At 44.4% G+C, this 13,630-nt stretch overlaps 1 protein-coding gene across 1 annotated transcript; it reads left to right on the top strand.

The window, feature by feature from the left end:
- Positions 1-12,407: 12,407 nt before the first annotated feature.
- Positions 12,408-13,417, top strand: LOC146566341 (olfactory receptor 52J3-like). Its single transcript, XM_085287881.1, has one exon. It carries the CDS (start codon positions 12,473-12,475, stop codon positions 13,415-13,417), a length of 945 nt encoding a protein of 314 aa, XP_085144007.1. The 5' UTR covers positions 12,408-12,472.
- The last annotated feature ends 213 nt before the right edge of the window (positions 13,418-13,630 follow it).

Genomic DNA, 13,630 nt, shown 5'->3' with positions numbered 1-13,630 from the left:
AGTTGCTGCATCTGCACAGAAGACGGCTATACGGATTTCTTCACCATCAAGACCGGTGTGAGGCAAGGGTGTATCCTCTCTCCTCTCTTCCTGTTCCTTCTTGTCATCGACTTTGTTATGTGGAGTGCCATGGACCAAGATGGCTTTGGGATACCCTGGCAACCACCAACACGCCTGAAGGACCTCGACTTTGCAGACGACATCGCTTTGTTGGCCGATGTCCAGAAAAACATGACTACTATGACATCATGCTTGGAGCAAGAGGCAGCCAAGGTGGGCTTACGGATCAGTAGAAACAAGACCAAGGTCATGAGGATAGGTTACATGATGACACAGGAACCCATTACGGTAGGACTGCAGGCACTCGAGGATATGAATCACGGTCTACCCCAAAAGATCGATCTGGCGATGAAGATTCGCCTGCTCAACTCCATCGTTATACCTACTGCGATCTACACTTGTAAGACGTGGAAAATATCAGCCAGAATCACCAAAAGACTCAATGTGGCCCAGCAGTGATGGCTAAAACGAATCCTGGAGGTCTCCTACCACAACCACGTCACCAACAAAGAAGTACACCGTCGAACTGCCACACGTCCCCTCCAGGACATTGTGACTGAGCGGCGTGTGCTCTTTGGAGGTCATGTTCTACGTCACCCCCCACATTGACTGCCTAAGCTCGCCATCACATGTAACCCACCCCATGGAAGATGCAAACCAGGCTGCCCCCATACAACATGGCGGAGGACCTTCATCGATGACTTACGTGCCATAGACATTGCATAGGATGAGGCCAAAGCAGCCGCAGCTGATCGAGTATGCTGGCGGACACTTGCCGCCCAATGTGCAAAATGGCGCAGGAGGACCTAAGTCTAAGTCCTAAGACCTAAATATGGTGTCCAAAGTGTGCCACAATTGAACAGACCTGTGCAACACCTTAACATTCATGGATTAACAGTGCTGTAAGTTTTTGCTGTTTCATTTTAGAATCATAAATCTTAGCACAGATGATGTTTATATGTTGAAGACTAAATTTCTGAATTAAAATGTGAGCCAAAGCATATTTTCAAAAAGGTTATATGCTAAAAAATAAATGAATAACTACTATTCTACTTACTTTTTCTGTGTTCTAGCTTCAGTAACTTTGACACAATAAGATCTGCTGCAATATTTACACCTGTGAAGAAATCTCAAAAGTGTTAACTTTATTTTGAAACCAATCGCTGTATATCGCTATATTGGGTGTTCTGTTATAAAATGTTCTGCAATGACTTTTTGTTTTTTTTAATTGCCATTGATTTGCAGCTGCTTTACGACAGTCGACTGGGGTAGTACACTCTAGCGGGAGGGGCTATGAACTCACATGGCTTGTAGCTGTGCCAGAGAGCAACTAAGATGAGCTAGTGGGGAATGTTTACATCTGCAGTAGCCTTAAAAGACTATTGTTCGTTCTCCTGCCAGGTGAAAATTTGTATGTATATACTCACTTCTGGCGCCCCCCGTGTGTGACAGTCTGTTACAGCAGCTCTGCTCATTCTGAGTTTCAGTCTTTCTCATTTTTATAACTAAAGTATTAGCAATTAGACTCTGCAATCATGTTCTACCGTTTTGTGCTAGTTTTAGTCGTTTTTCTCTGTTTTTTTCCACTTTTTTCACCTGTGTTTGGGGACCCAGCACATGGATCCTTTGTTTACAGTAGGGATCAGCCGTTAGCACTGTGTCCCGCAGCGATACTGCGGGCAGATAGACTTGACATTCCCAGCGAGCTGAGGAAGAAAAGACGGGGGTGTGGTGCTGGGAGGGAGCGCCGTCGTCTGAGAAGGAGACATTATACACCATGTAGCATCATGATGCTAACAGAGTCCTGGCTAACACCGCTGACTCCGGACACAAGCGTGACGCTACCTGGGATTCCAGCTGCTCTGGGTGGACAGGACGAGAGAGAGCGGTAAGAGGAAAGGCAGGGGACTGGCAGTGTTTGTTGATGACAGATGGTGTAATCCTGGGCACATCACTGTGAAAGAACAACTCTGCCACAGAGACATCGAGCTGTTAGCCATTAGCATGCGTCTGTACTACATCCCCAGGGAATTCTCACATGTTATTGCGATAACAGCGTATGTTCCCCCTTCGGCCAACGCGGATGCAGCCTGTGACTCTTTCCACTCTGTTGTCATCTCAGAGAGCCCTTCTTTTAATATCAGGGGACTTTAATCATGTCTCACTGAACTCCACGCTGCCCACCTTCACCCAGTACGTGGCATGCCCAACCAGAGACAATAAAACACTGGACTTACTGTATGCCAATGCTGAAGAGGCATACAGTTCATTACCTCTACCTCTCCTGGGCAGATCTGATCACAACCTGGTGTACCTTGTCCCTGTGTATGAGCCCTTAGTGCAGAGGGAGCCACACACAGTGCAGAGATGGTCGGAGGAGAGCGAGGAGGCTCTTAAGGACTGTTTGGAGTCTACAGGGTGGGCCATTTATATGGATACACCGTAATAACATGGAAATGGTTGGTGATATTAAAGTCCTGTTTGTGGCACATTAGTATATGTGAGGGGGCAAACTCCTCAAGATGGGTGGTGACCATGGTGGCCATTTAGAAGTCGGCCAACTTGGATACAACTTTTGTTTTTTCAATAGGAAGAGGGCCATGTGACACATCAAACTTATTGTTAATGTCAAGTTTCTCTTTGTTCACAACCATTGACATGTTGAAGAGGTTAACACGTGAGGAGCGGATTGAAATTGTGTTTATATCTGGTGAACGCAGTAACCGGGTCATTGCAGCAGATTTCAATGCAAGACACCCTACAAGACCACCCATCTCCCATGCTACAGTTAGCAAACTGCTTGCTAAGTTTCATGAAACTGGTTCAGTGTTGGATTTGCCAAAAGTGGAGGAAAGAAAACTGTCACTAATGAAGAAACATCAGTGGCTGTCCTAGCTTCATTCAGCAAGAGCCCACAGCGTAGCACTCACCGCATGTCACTGGAGAGTGGCATTAGTCGAACATCCCTTCGGTACTCACAAATGGCACCCTTACAAACTCCACGCAGAAGATTTTGTTCAGTGATGAGGCAAACTTTTATTTGAATTGTGAAGTTAAACAAAACCACCGCTATTGGTCTGACACTAACCCACATTGGATGGATCCCTCCAAGACTGTTGGAACAACAAAAGTGATGGTTTGGTGTGGTATATGGGGTACAACGATAGTGGGTCCATTCTTCATCAATGGAAACCTCAAGGCCACTGGATATTTTAAATTGCTACATGATGATGTGTTTCCCTCTTTGTGCACTGAAGCTGGCACGTTCCCTGAGTTTTTCCAGCTGGATGGTGCACCACCACATTACGGGTGCCAGGTCCGAGCATTCCTAGATGAACAGTTTCCTGGAAAGTGGATTGGTCGTCGTGGGCCAGTTGAATGGCCCCCAAGGTCTCCCGATCTGACCCCCTTAGACTTTTATCTTTGGGGTCATCTGAAGGCAATTGTCTATGGTGTGAAGATACGAGATGTGCAGCACCTGAAACTACAGATACTGAATGCCTGTGCTGGCATTTCTCCTGCGGTGTTGCTATCAGTGTGTGAAGAGTGGGAGAAGAGGGTTGCATTGACAATCCAACACAATGGGCAGCACATTGAACACATTTTATAAGTGGTCAGAAACTTGTAAATAACTCATGAAAGAATAAAGTTACCCTGAAACCAAGCACACCATTGTTTTTCTTGTGACATTACCAATAAGTTTGATGTGTCACATGGCCCTCTTCCTATTGAAAAAACAAAAGTTGTATCCAAGATGGCCGACTTCTAAATGGCCACCATGGTCACCACCCATCTTGAGGAGTTTGCCCCCTCACATATACTAATGTGCCACAAACAGGACTTTAATATCACCAACCATTCCCATGTTATTACGGTGTATCCATATAAATGGCCCACCCTGTACTGTGTGGGAGGTGATCTGTGACAACCACGGAGAGGACATTGACAGCCTTGTGACATGCATTATGGACTATATTAACTTCTGTGTGGTTAACACCGTACCTACCAGGACTGTGCGGTGCTTCTCTAACAACAACCTGGATGACTGCAGAAATTAAAGCCATCCTCATGCAGAAGAGGAGGGCCTTAAAATCCAGAGACAAAGAGGAGTTGAAAAGGGGGCAGAGAGAGCTGATAATGAATGGGAAGGACAGCTACAGGCAGAAGATGGAGAACCAGCTTCTGGTGAAGTCTGGAGAGGCCTTAGAACCATCTCGTGCCACAAACATCAGAACTCTCTGCCTGGGAGGGATGTGAGGTGGGCAAATGAACTGAATCTGTTCCATCTCTGACACCTCAGACACTTCACACCTCCTCTACTCACCCTGCTCACTCCTCCCCACCCCCAACAACAGCATCCAATACACACTCAACACAAGGCTCCAGCCTGTCTCTCTCAACAACCCAGGTTAGAAGGGAACTGGGGAGGATTAAAGCCAAGAAGGCAGGGGGTTCAGATGGCATGAGCTCAAGGGTCGTCAGGTCCTGTGCAGACCAACTGTGTGGGGTGATGGAGAACCTCTTCAACCTGAGCCTGAGGCTGGGGAGAATCCCACAACTCTTGAAAACCTCCTGTGTTGTACCAGTGCCAAAGACCTCACGCCCCAAGGACCTCAACAGCTATAGGCTGGTGGCTCTGACATCCCACCTGATGAAGACCATGGAGCGGCTGGTCCTGGCTCAGCTTCGGCGCCAGGTGAGCTCATCACTGGACCCACTTCAGTTTGCCTACCAGCCTGGCATCGGAGCGGATGATGTTGTCATTCACCTCCTACATCGTTCCCTCTCTCACCTGGAGACCGCTGGGAGCACTGTGAGAATCATGTTATTTGATTTTTTCTCCAGTGCCTTCAACACTATTCTTCCCATGGTCCTGAAGGACAAGCTGGAAAACACCGGAGTGGACCACCACCTCACTATCTGGATTCTGGACTACCTCACTGACCGACCACAGTATGTGAGGACTCAGGGCTGTGTGTCGGACAGAGTCGTCTGCAGTACAGGGCTCCACAGGGAACGGTTCTGGCTCCGTTCCTCTTCACCATCTACACTGCAGACTTCTCCCACAACTCCACCCAGTGCTTCCTGCAGAAGTTCTCTGATGACTCTGCAATAGTCGCCCTCATCACTGATGGGGACAACAAGGAGTACAGAGAACTGACTCAGGACTTTGAGGACTGGTGCCAGCTGAACTACCTCCAGAGCAACACTAATAAAACCAAGGAGTTGGTGGTAGACTTCCGCAGGCACAAACATCCTCCACTGCAACCACCGAACATCCAAGGTATGGACATTGAGGCTGTGGACAGCTACAGGTACCTTGGTGTTTATCTGAACAATAAACTGGACTGGACTCATAATTAGGACACCCTCTACAGGAAAGGGCAGAGCAGGCTGTACTGTCTTTTGGAGTGAAGGTCCCACTCCTGAAGACCTTCTATGACTCTGTGGTGGCCTCAGCTATCTTTTATGGTGTGGTCTGCTGGGGCAGCAGCAACTCTTCTGGGGACAGGAAGAGACTGATCTGGAGGGCCAGCTCTGTTCTAGGATGCCCTCTGGACCCAGTGGAGGTAGTGAGTGACAGGAGAATGGTGGCTAAGCTGTCATCCCTTTTGGACAACATCTCCCAACCCATGCAGGAGACTCTGACAGCACTGAGCAGCTCCTTCAGTGGCAGGCTGCGGCACCCGATCTGCTGTCAGACTCCACAACAAAGACTTTGCAGCTGATCAAACACACAAACCCACTCATGTGCAATAAGACTAAGTGCAATACTCTTTTTCTGACAAAGTTGTATTTTTACTCAATTGTATATAGCACTTGTTTTCCAATTTTATCCTATTGTGTATATTATTATTTTATTTTATTCTATTCTGTACAGTTGTTTACAGTATCTTATTCTTATTCTATTCCAGTGTTCTCTGATTTTGCTATATAACTTGGCACTGCCCACTCTCTGCTGTAACAAAACAAATTTCCCACGTGTGGGACTAATAAAGGTTATCTTATCTTATCTTAGATTATGCTATTCCATGTGTTATCATGTATTTATGTTATGATGTGATGTGTATTAATGATTATTAATAGTTACAGCTAAAAGTAGTAGGAATAATTGGGACTTGAGAGCATCAGTAACCTTATCCTGAGCATATGCACGAACATCTGTGAATTCATCTGCCGCTTTGCAGAGAGAGACAATGTAGTTTTGTGAAAGGTATGGTTTTGATCCAGAATACACCGTTATGTTAAATGGGGTTAAAGCCAAGTTTAAACTACAAGAGGTGCAAAGGGCGTTCACTTTGCTGGATTACTTTGTTAAAATTCAACAAATTGATAGTGTCCCTGACACTATTTTGTGTCAGTTTACTGAGTTTATTATCCCATTGCTTTTAGATGGTGAACATTCAGCAGATGGCTCCCTGCTTGTTGATCCTGTGCCAGCAGGACCCGGGCCATGACCAAAATGGAGACCCCAGAGACCCAAACAACCGTTCACAAAACTCACAGGGGAGCAGAGTCCAAAGCACAGTGCAGGTGGCCGGCCTGGGGCCCGATAGCACAGGAGGCCAGGATGGGACAGTTCAGGAGGCCGTCCACGAAGAAGGCCGTGGCGGCGCGCAAAAAGTTCAGGAGGCCGTCCACGAAGGAGGCCGTGGCGGCAACAACCTCGTTTAGGAGGGCGGCCACGACGGCGATGACGACTAGCCAGCAGCCTAGAAAACAGCCAATGAAGATGAGGTGCCAGACGCGGACCGGATGGTGGTGTGCCAACAGTGGAACCAGGCACAGACGAGGAGAAGGAAGAGGCTGGACCCGCTGAAGCCAAACCAGGCGGGGCTGGAGCTGATGCAGCAGGCGATGATGCGGAAGCCGAAAGAGCTGCTGCAGGCGATGATGCGGATGCCGAAGAAGCTGCTGCAGGCGCGAGGCAGACACGAAGGCTGGACCAGACGAGGATGCAGACACGAAGGCTGGGCCAGACGAGGATGCAGGCACGAAGGCTGGACCAGACGAGGATGCAGACACGAAGGCTGGACCAGACGAGGATGCAGACACGAAGGCTGGGCCAGACGAGGTAGCAGGCACGAAGGCTGGACCAGACGAGGATGCAGACACGAAGGCTGGACCAGACGAGGATGCAGACACGAAGGCTGGACCAGACGAGGATGCAGACACGAAGGCTGGGCCAGACGAGGATGCAGGCACGAAGGCTGGACCAGACGAGGAGGCAGACACGAAGGCTGGACCAGACGAGGATGCAGACACGAAGGCTGGGCCAGACGAGGATGCAGGCACGAAGGCTGGACCAGACGAGGATGCAGACACGAAGGCTGGGCCAGACGAGGATGCAGACACGAAGGCTGGGCCAGACGAGGTAGCAGGCACGAAGGCTGGACCAGACGAGGATGCAGACACGAAGGCTGGGCCAGACGAGGATGCAGACACGAAGGCTGGACCAGACGAGGATGCAGACACGAAGGCTGGGCCAGACGAGGATGCAGGCACGAAGGCTGGGCCAGACGAGGATGCAGGCACGAAAGCTGGACCAGGCGAGGATGAAGCCGGACCAGGCGAGGATGAAGCCGGACCTCCTTAGACGGATTAAGCGCTGCTGGGTCCATCTTGTGGTCGCGTCGTACTGTCACGGTTTGGGTCAGTGGCCGTGTGAGGAGTGGAAAGGAGGACTCAAATGCAGTACTTATTTAGACGTGAGGGCGATTTATTAACAATACCAAACATAAAGTGGAGATGGCAAAACAGAACTAAGGATGAACTAAACTGGGAGTTAAACTACACCAAGGAGTGGCAAACCTGAACATGAAGGGAGAACAGCAGGGAGAGCACGCAGGGGATTTCACAGAGTATGAACACAGACGTCGCGACGAGGAACAGAGGAAATCACACACTATAAGTACACAGAGAGACACTGGGAAATCACACACAGGTGGGGGACACAGCTGGACCTGATTAACCTGACGAGACAGGGGAACACTAACACCAGGGACCAATAGAGGGAGCACAAACCCAGAACCCAGTATCTAAAATCCCAAAACACAAACCATCCCAAAACAGCCATGAATAATAATGAAAGTAATAACAATAAAGAACACAAACACAAAGTCACTGAGTCATGGCCGCAGGACCATGACAATATCTATATTGGGTGTTCTGTTATAAAATGTTCTGCAATGATTTTGAGGTTTTCTTTATTGCTATTGATTTGCGGCTGCTTTACGACAGTCAGCTGGGGTAGTACACTCTATCAGGAGGGGCTATGAACTCACATGGCTTGTAGCTGTGCCGGAGAGCAACTATGGTGAGCTAGTGGTGAATATTTACATCTGCAGTAGCCTTAAAATACTATTGTTCATTCTCCTGCCAGTGGTGGAGGAGACTCGTTTTTTTTTTTTCAGAAGAGGCCTCACTGTCATGCTGTTTCACTGGTGCCATTTTTCTTTGGACCTCGAGTATTTGGACTGAAGTACTTACACCCATGTACACAATTAGTGGCATACATTTTTTTCATTTTACTGGCCAGCTATCACAATTGTTTTCTCATTCACAAAGACTATACAAAAACATTTTGGTTACTGCCAAATAGACACTCTCTGATTACGGACTGAGGAGGTTGCAGTTTACAAGGCCAGGACTGAGAAAAGACTCTCTAAATAATATATTCACCTATCTCCAGGCTCAGAGAAGTGGGTAATTGATGCAAGTATTGTTTTTCTTTCTCTCTTTTCTTCTTCTCTTTGTTTACATTACATTCCAGGGGAACTGTAAGTTGTTCAGGTTGTAAACATTTTGGTTAAGTTTCTTTTGATGTACCAGTGTCAAGCTGATGTATAAGAGGGTATGTTAGGAGGTGTTAAGGACATATGTGCTCCAGTTCGGCAATTCTTTAAGGTATTGGACACCAATGGTAAACTGCCATCAGACCCTAAATAAATTGCCCTCTGTTGTTATCAATATTGTTTTGATCATTCTTAGGTGAGTGGACATATAGGTTACATTTACAAAGAGTTTGTAATTGTAATTGTAAATATCATTGTATTTAAAATCCATTCATTTTGGGCACGTAATTTTCAAGCAGGAAGCTAAGAAAGCCCTTTGGGGCAAAACTGGTTAATATTTCCAACAGAATTACAGCTGGTCTTGGATCTGAAAATCCCAATACCTGTAATAATCAAGCTTTGCTTTTGGTTCAAATTAATTTCTTCTGTGATTTCTAAATTCAAAAATATAAATGTACAAACTTGGAGAAAGATGTTTGCAGAACTTACAGATATTTTCAGATCTGAGTTTACTGACGCAACAAACCCTGGCGCATTGGGTGCATGTTCACATTATAAAAAACATGTCAGCCAAGCCTCAAGTGTGATTTGAGCAGGTTCACGTCAACTGAGGTGCGTATGAGACACAAACACACGCACTACCTGATCTTACTACAGACTAAAATATATGTATCCTTTGTTTTATTTGTGTTGCATTTAGTGATGTCTTAACTCCACTACCACCGATTCATTGTAGGATGGCTTTCATTTGCTCTTTTGATTCAACTCCTATTTCTGGTGATTTAATTAGTAAAAGGTGGTTTTAGGAGTAAACAACAAGCAAACCCAAATATTAGAATGTTGGGCTTATTAAATGTTGACAGTAATTTTAGGTGGTTGACCTACCCAGAGTTAGGAGTGGATTTTGTTTAACATCAAAATTTGTAATCTACTGATAGAAACTATTACTACTAACTACTGCCATGCAAAATGTTTTAAAAGTTTGAAAATATGTCTGGTTAGTAACCGACTAAAAATAAACCTCACCCTGACTCTTGAAGGGTTAATGGGGATCTATCATGTGGTCAGCAAAAAGAAAATTAATTATAAGTATAAAGATTTAATCTTTATACTGCTGAAAATAAACACTTGGACTAAAATTTCAATGAACAAACAAAAGCTCAACATGAGGAAACTTCAATTAAGGAGTTCTAATTCTAGTAACAAGGGAACATTTGGTAATTGCTTTGGAAATAGTGCCTATTTATTTAAAAAAAAAAAAAAAAGCAAAAGAAGCTGACAATCATCATGTGTCCAGACGTTTCCATTTGACTTTTCATTTGTTTGTGATTGTTCATAAACAAGGGTAATAGTTTCTATTACCTAATGTGAGCTGAGTTTTCAAAATCAAGTCTGTGACTGATGATGACTCACCGGAGGAACATCAGTTCACAATTTTTGGAAAATCTCTTTGATCCTATTTCTATCACCTAACATTTAAATTTAAATTTTATTTTGAGCTATTTCTTTTTGGCTCGAGCTCCAGTTTTGTGTGTTCCATCTTCATTTTTGTTTGGGGTTAAATACAAATTGCAAAAGCTCAGTTTTCAAATTTTTCTGGACTGCGTCATTTACAAAAAATTTGCTCATGTTTGTGAAGAATATTTACTTCAGTTTTGCACTTTGATCAGTGAATGTGGAAAGAAAAAAGGGGGGTGCTTTATCAAAAAGGAAAGCTTGAAGCCTAATCTTGAAAGTAGAGATAGTGTCTGTCTCCTGAATCCAAACTGGAAGCTGGTTCCACAGAAGAGGGGCCTGAAAACTGAAGGCTCTCCCTCCCATTCTACTTTTAAATACTCTAGGAACAACAAGTAGGCCTGCAGAGCGAGAGCGAAGTGCTCTAATAGGGTGATATGGTACTACAAGGTCATTAAGATAAGATGGGGCCTGATTATTTAAGACCTTGTATGTGAGGAGCAGGATTTTGAGTTCTGGATTTAACAGGAAGCCAAAACAGGAGAAATCTGCTCTTCAGGGAGTTTTTAGGACTTCCTGATAATAATGAATTACAGTCGTCCAGCCTGGAAGTAATAAGTGCATGAACTAGTTTTTCAGCGTCACTCTGAGACAGGATATTTCTAATTTTAGAGATGTTGCACAAATGGAAGAAAGCAGTCTTACATATTTGTTTAATATGTGCGTTGAAGGACATGTCCTGGTCAAAAATGACTCCAAGGTTCCTCACAGTGTTACTGGAGGCCGAGGTAATGCCATCCAGAGTAAGAATCTGGTTAGAGACCATATTTCTAAGATTTTCAGGGCCGAGTACAATAACCTCAGTTTTATCTGAATTAAGAAGCAGAAAGTTAGCGGCCATCCAGGTCTTTATGTCTTTAAGACATTCCTGAATTGGTGTGTGTTATCCGGGTTCATGGACAGATAGAATTGGGTGTCATCTGCATAGCAGTGTAAATGTATGCTATGTCTTCTGATGCTGCTGCCTAAGGGAAGCATGTATAATGTAAACAAAGTATCCTCACACAGAACCCTGTGGAACTCCATAATTAATCTTAGTCAGTGAAGAAGACTTCCCATTTACGCAGCTAAATCAAAGTTTAAAAAATAGATATGATTTAAACCACTGCACCAGTATTGAAAGCTGTAACGAGATCCAGCAGGACTAGCACAGAGGTGAGTCAACTGTTAGAGGCCATAAGAAGATCCTTCATAACTTTCCCTAGTGCCATTTCTCTACAGTCATGAATTCTGCTTGTTGGTTGCTCTGATTGAATTTGAATTGCTCAACTTGAATAAAAGCTTCTAAAACTGAATTTGAATTAGCCTAATTTGAAATTCAGTGTACTGGATTGAGAATGAACATCACTAAATTGAAACTGAATTTTTGTATTCCATCCTTCTTTAAAAGACATGATATAAGACTATCACTGAAATGGCAAACTTTGAAAAAAAAAACCCAACACTTCTCATTCTCTAAACAGCTGTAGATTACGCTATCTGTGCTTGTTTACTGTTATCAATAATTACATTTCTAAATTCTCTTTGTTCATATGATCTGTCATTTGACATGATGAATGACTTCTGAATGCTTAATCTGTGCCCCGCTCAAGCTCAAGATGCTGCAGGTCCATTTTGTAACACTGCGTCCGCAGGTAGAACGTAGCTCTATTAACTGGCACTCAATTACTCTGTGGTTTTCATAAAGGACCTAGATGTTTGACAAAAACTGAATTGTAGAACTGAAATTGAATGGTGGAAAGTGAAACTGAAAACATTCAGGAGCTAAATTTAAAGAAGAATGGAATACAAATTCAAATGTAATTATTAAATTTTCAAAATATAAAATTCTATTTCAACTTAGTGATGAACCTTTTCAAACAAATACATGGGATTTCAAATTAAGCTAATTCAAATTCTGTTTTAGAAGCTTTTATTCAAGTTGAGCAATTCAGATTCAATCTGAGAAATTCAAATACAAATTTAACTTATTCAAATTCAGTTTCTAATAGCAAAAAGTTCTGCCTGTAAGTGGCTTTCAAAAACACTTGAAAATCCCTTTAAAGTTTGAAAATAAACATGTTTTTTGTCTTCTCTCCAGGTTGAAATTAACCTTCTGCACTATGGAAAACCAGACTTCAGATATCCTGCTCTTAGAAGGTTTACAGGTCAGCCCAGATGCCTCCATTCCCACCTTTATCCTCCTCCTCCTCATCTATATCTTCACCATGCTTTCCAACATTGTCCTGGTGATCCTGATCACGCTGGATAGTAGCCTCCACCAGCCCATGTATCTGCTCTTCTGTAACATGAGCATTAATGATGTATTTGGAGCCACAACAATCTTTCCACGTATGCTGAGGGATATTTTTATTCCCAGCTCAGATCGATACATCCACTATGTAGACTGTGTCATTCAGGCCTTTTGTGTTCACATTTATATAGGTGCCTCTCACACTATACTCATGATCATGGCTTTTGATCGCTATGTGGCAATCTGCAACCCGCTGCAGTACGCCGCCATCATGACCAACTGGATGGTGGTGAAGCTGTCGGTCTTGGCCTGGGCAGTAATCTTCGTTATGGTGACAATCCTCGTGGGCCTCAGCGTTCGCCTGTCACGTTGCAGGTGGATCATATTTAACCCTTTCTGTGACAATGCCTCTTTGTTTAAGCTCTCCTGTGAAAGCATCCTCATCAATAACATTTACGGTCTCGGCTACACTGTCCTCCTATTTGGCTCCTCCCTCGGCAGTATCATTATCACCTACCTGAGGATCGCCATGGTGTGTCTGAGCAGCAAGAACAAGACACTGAACAGCCGAGCGCTCCAGACCTACACCACCCACCTGACTATGTTCGTCATCATGTTTGTGTCATCCACCGTCATGGTGCTCCTCCATCGCTTCCCACATTTGACAGACCAAAGGAAGTTAGCCTCCATGATGTTCCATGTGGTTCCTCCAGCACTGAATGCTGTTATCTATGGGATGCAGATCAAAGCAGTCCGACAAAAAATGTTCATCATGTTCACGAGGAATACAGTGACTGTGACTGACGGGAAATGATTCATATTCTCAATAAATAAATAAATATATTTACAGTACGTTTTTCTGCCTTTCATGTTTTTTTTATTTCTCATATCCCGATTTCCTTTGTGTATTTTACTAAATACATACATCACAGCAGTTCACCTCAGACATCTGCATTTCCCTCAATATAATGCAGGTAAGGCCTCAGTCACACCAGACACCAGTTGGTGTCTGCCTGACAAGTGTGAA

The sequence above is a fragment of the Mchenga conophoros genome, linkage group LG10 (assembly GCF_057382185.1).
Source record: "Mchenga conophoros isolate Kocher_MC1m ecotype Shallow Benthic linkage group LG10, M_conophoros_male_GT1.1, whole genome shotgun sequence".
Classification (NCBI taxonomy): Eukaryota; Metazoa; Chordata; class Actinopteri; order Cichliformes; family Cichlidae; genus Mchenga; species Mchenga conophoros.
Note: the sequence above shows the minus strand (reverse complement) of the source record. Positions and strands in the feature narration are given on the sequence as shown.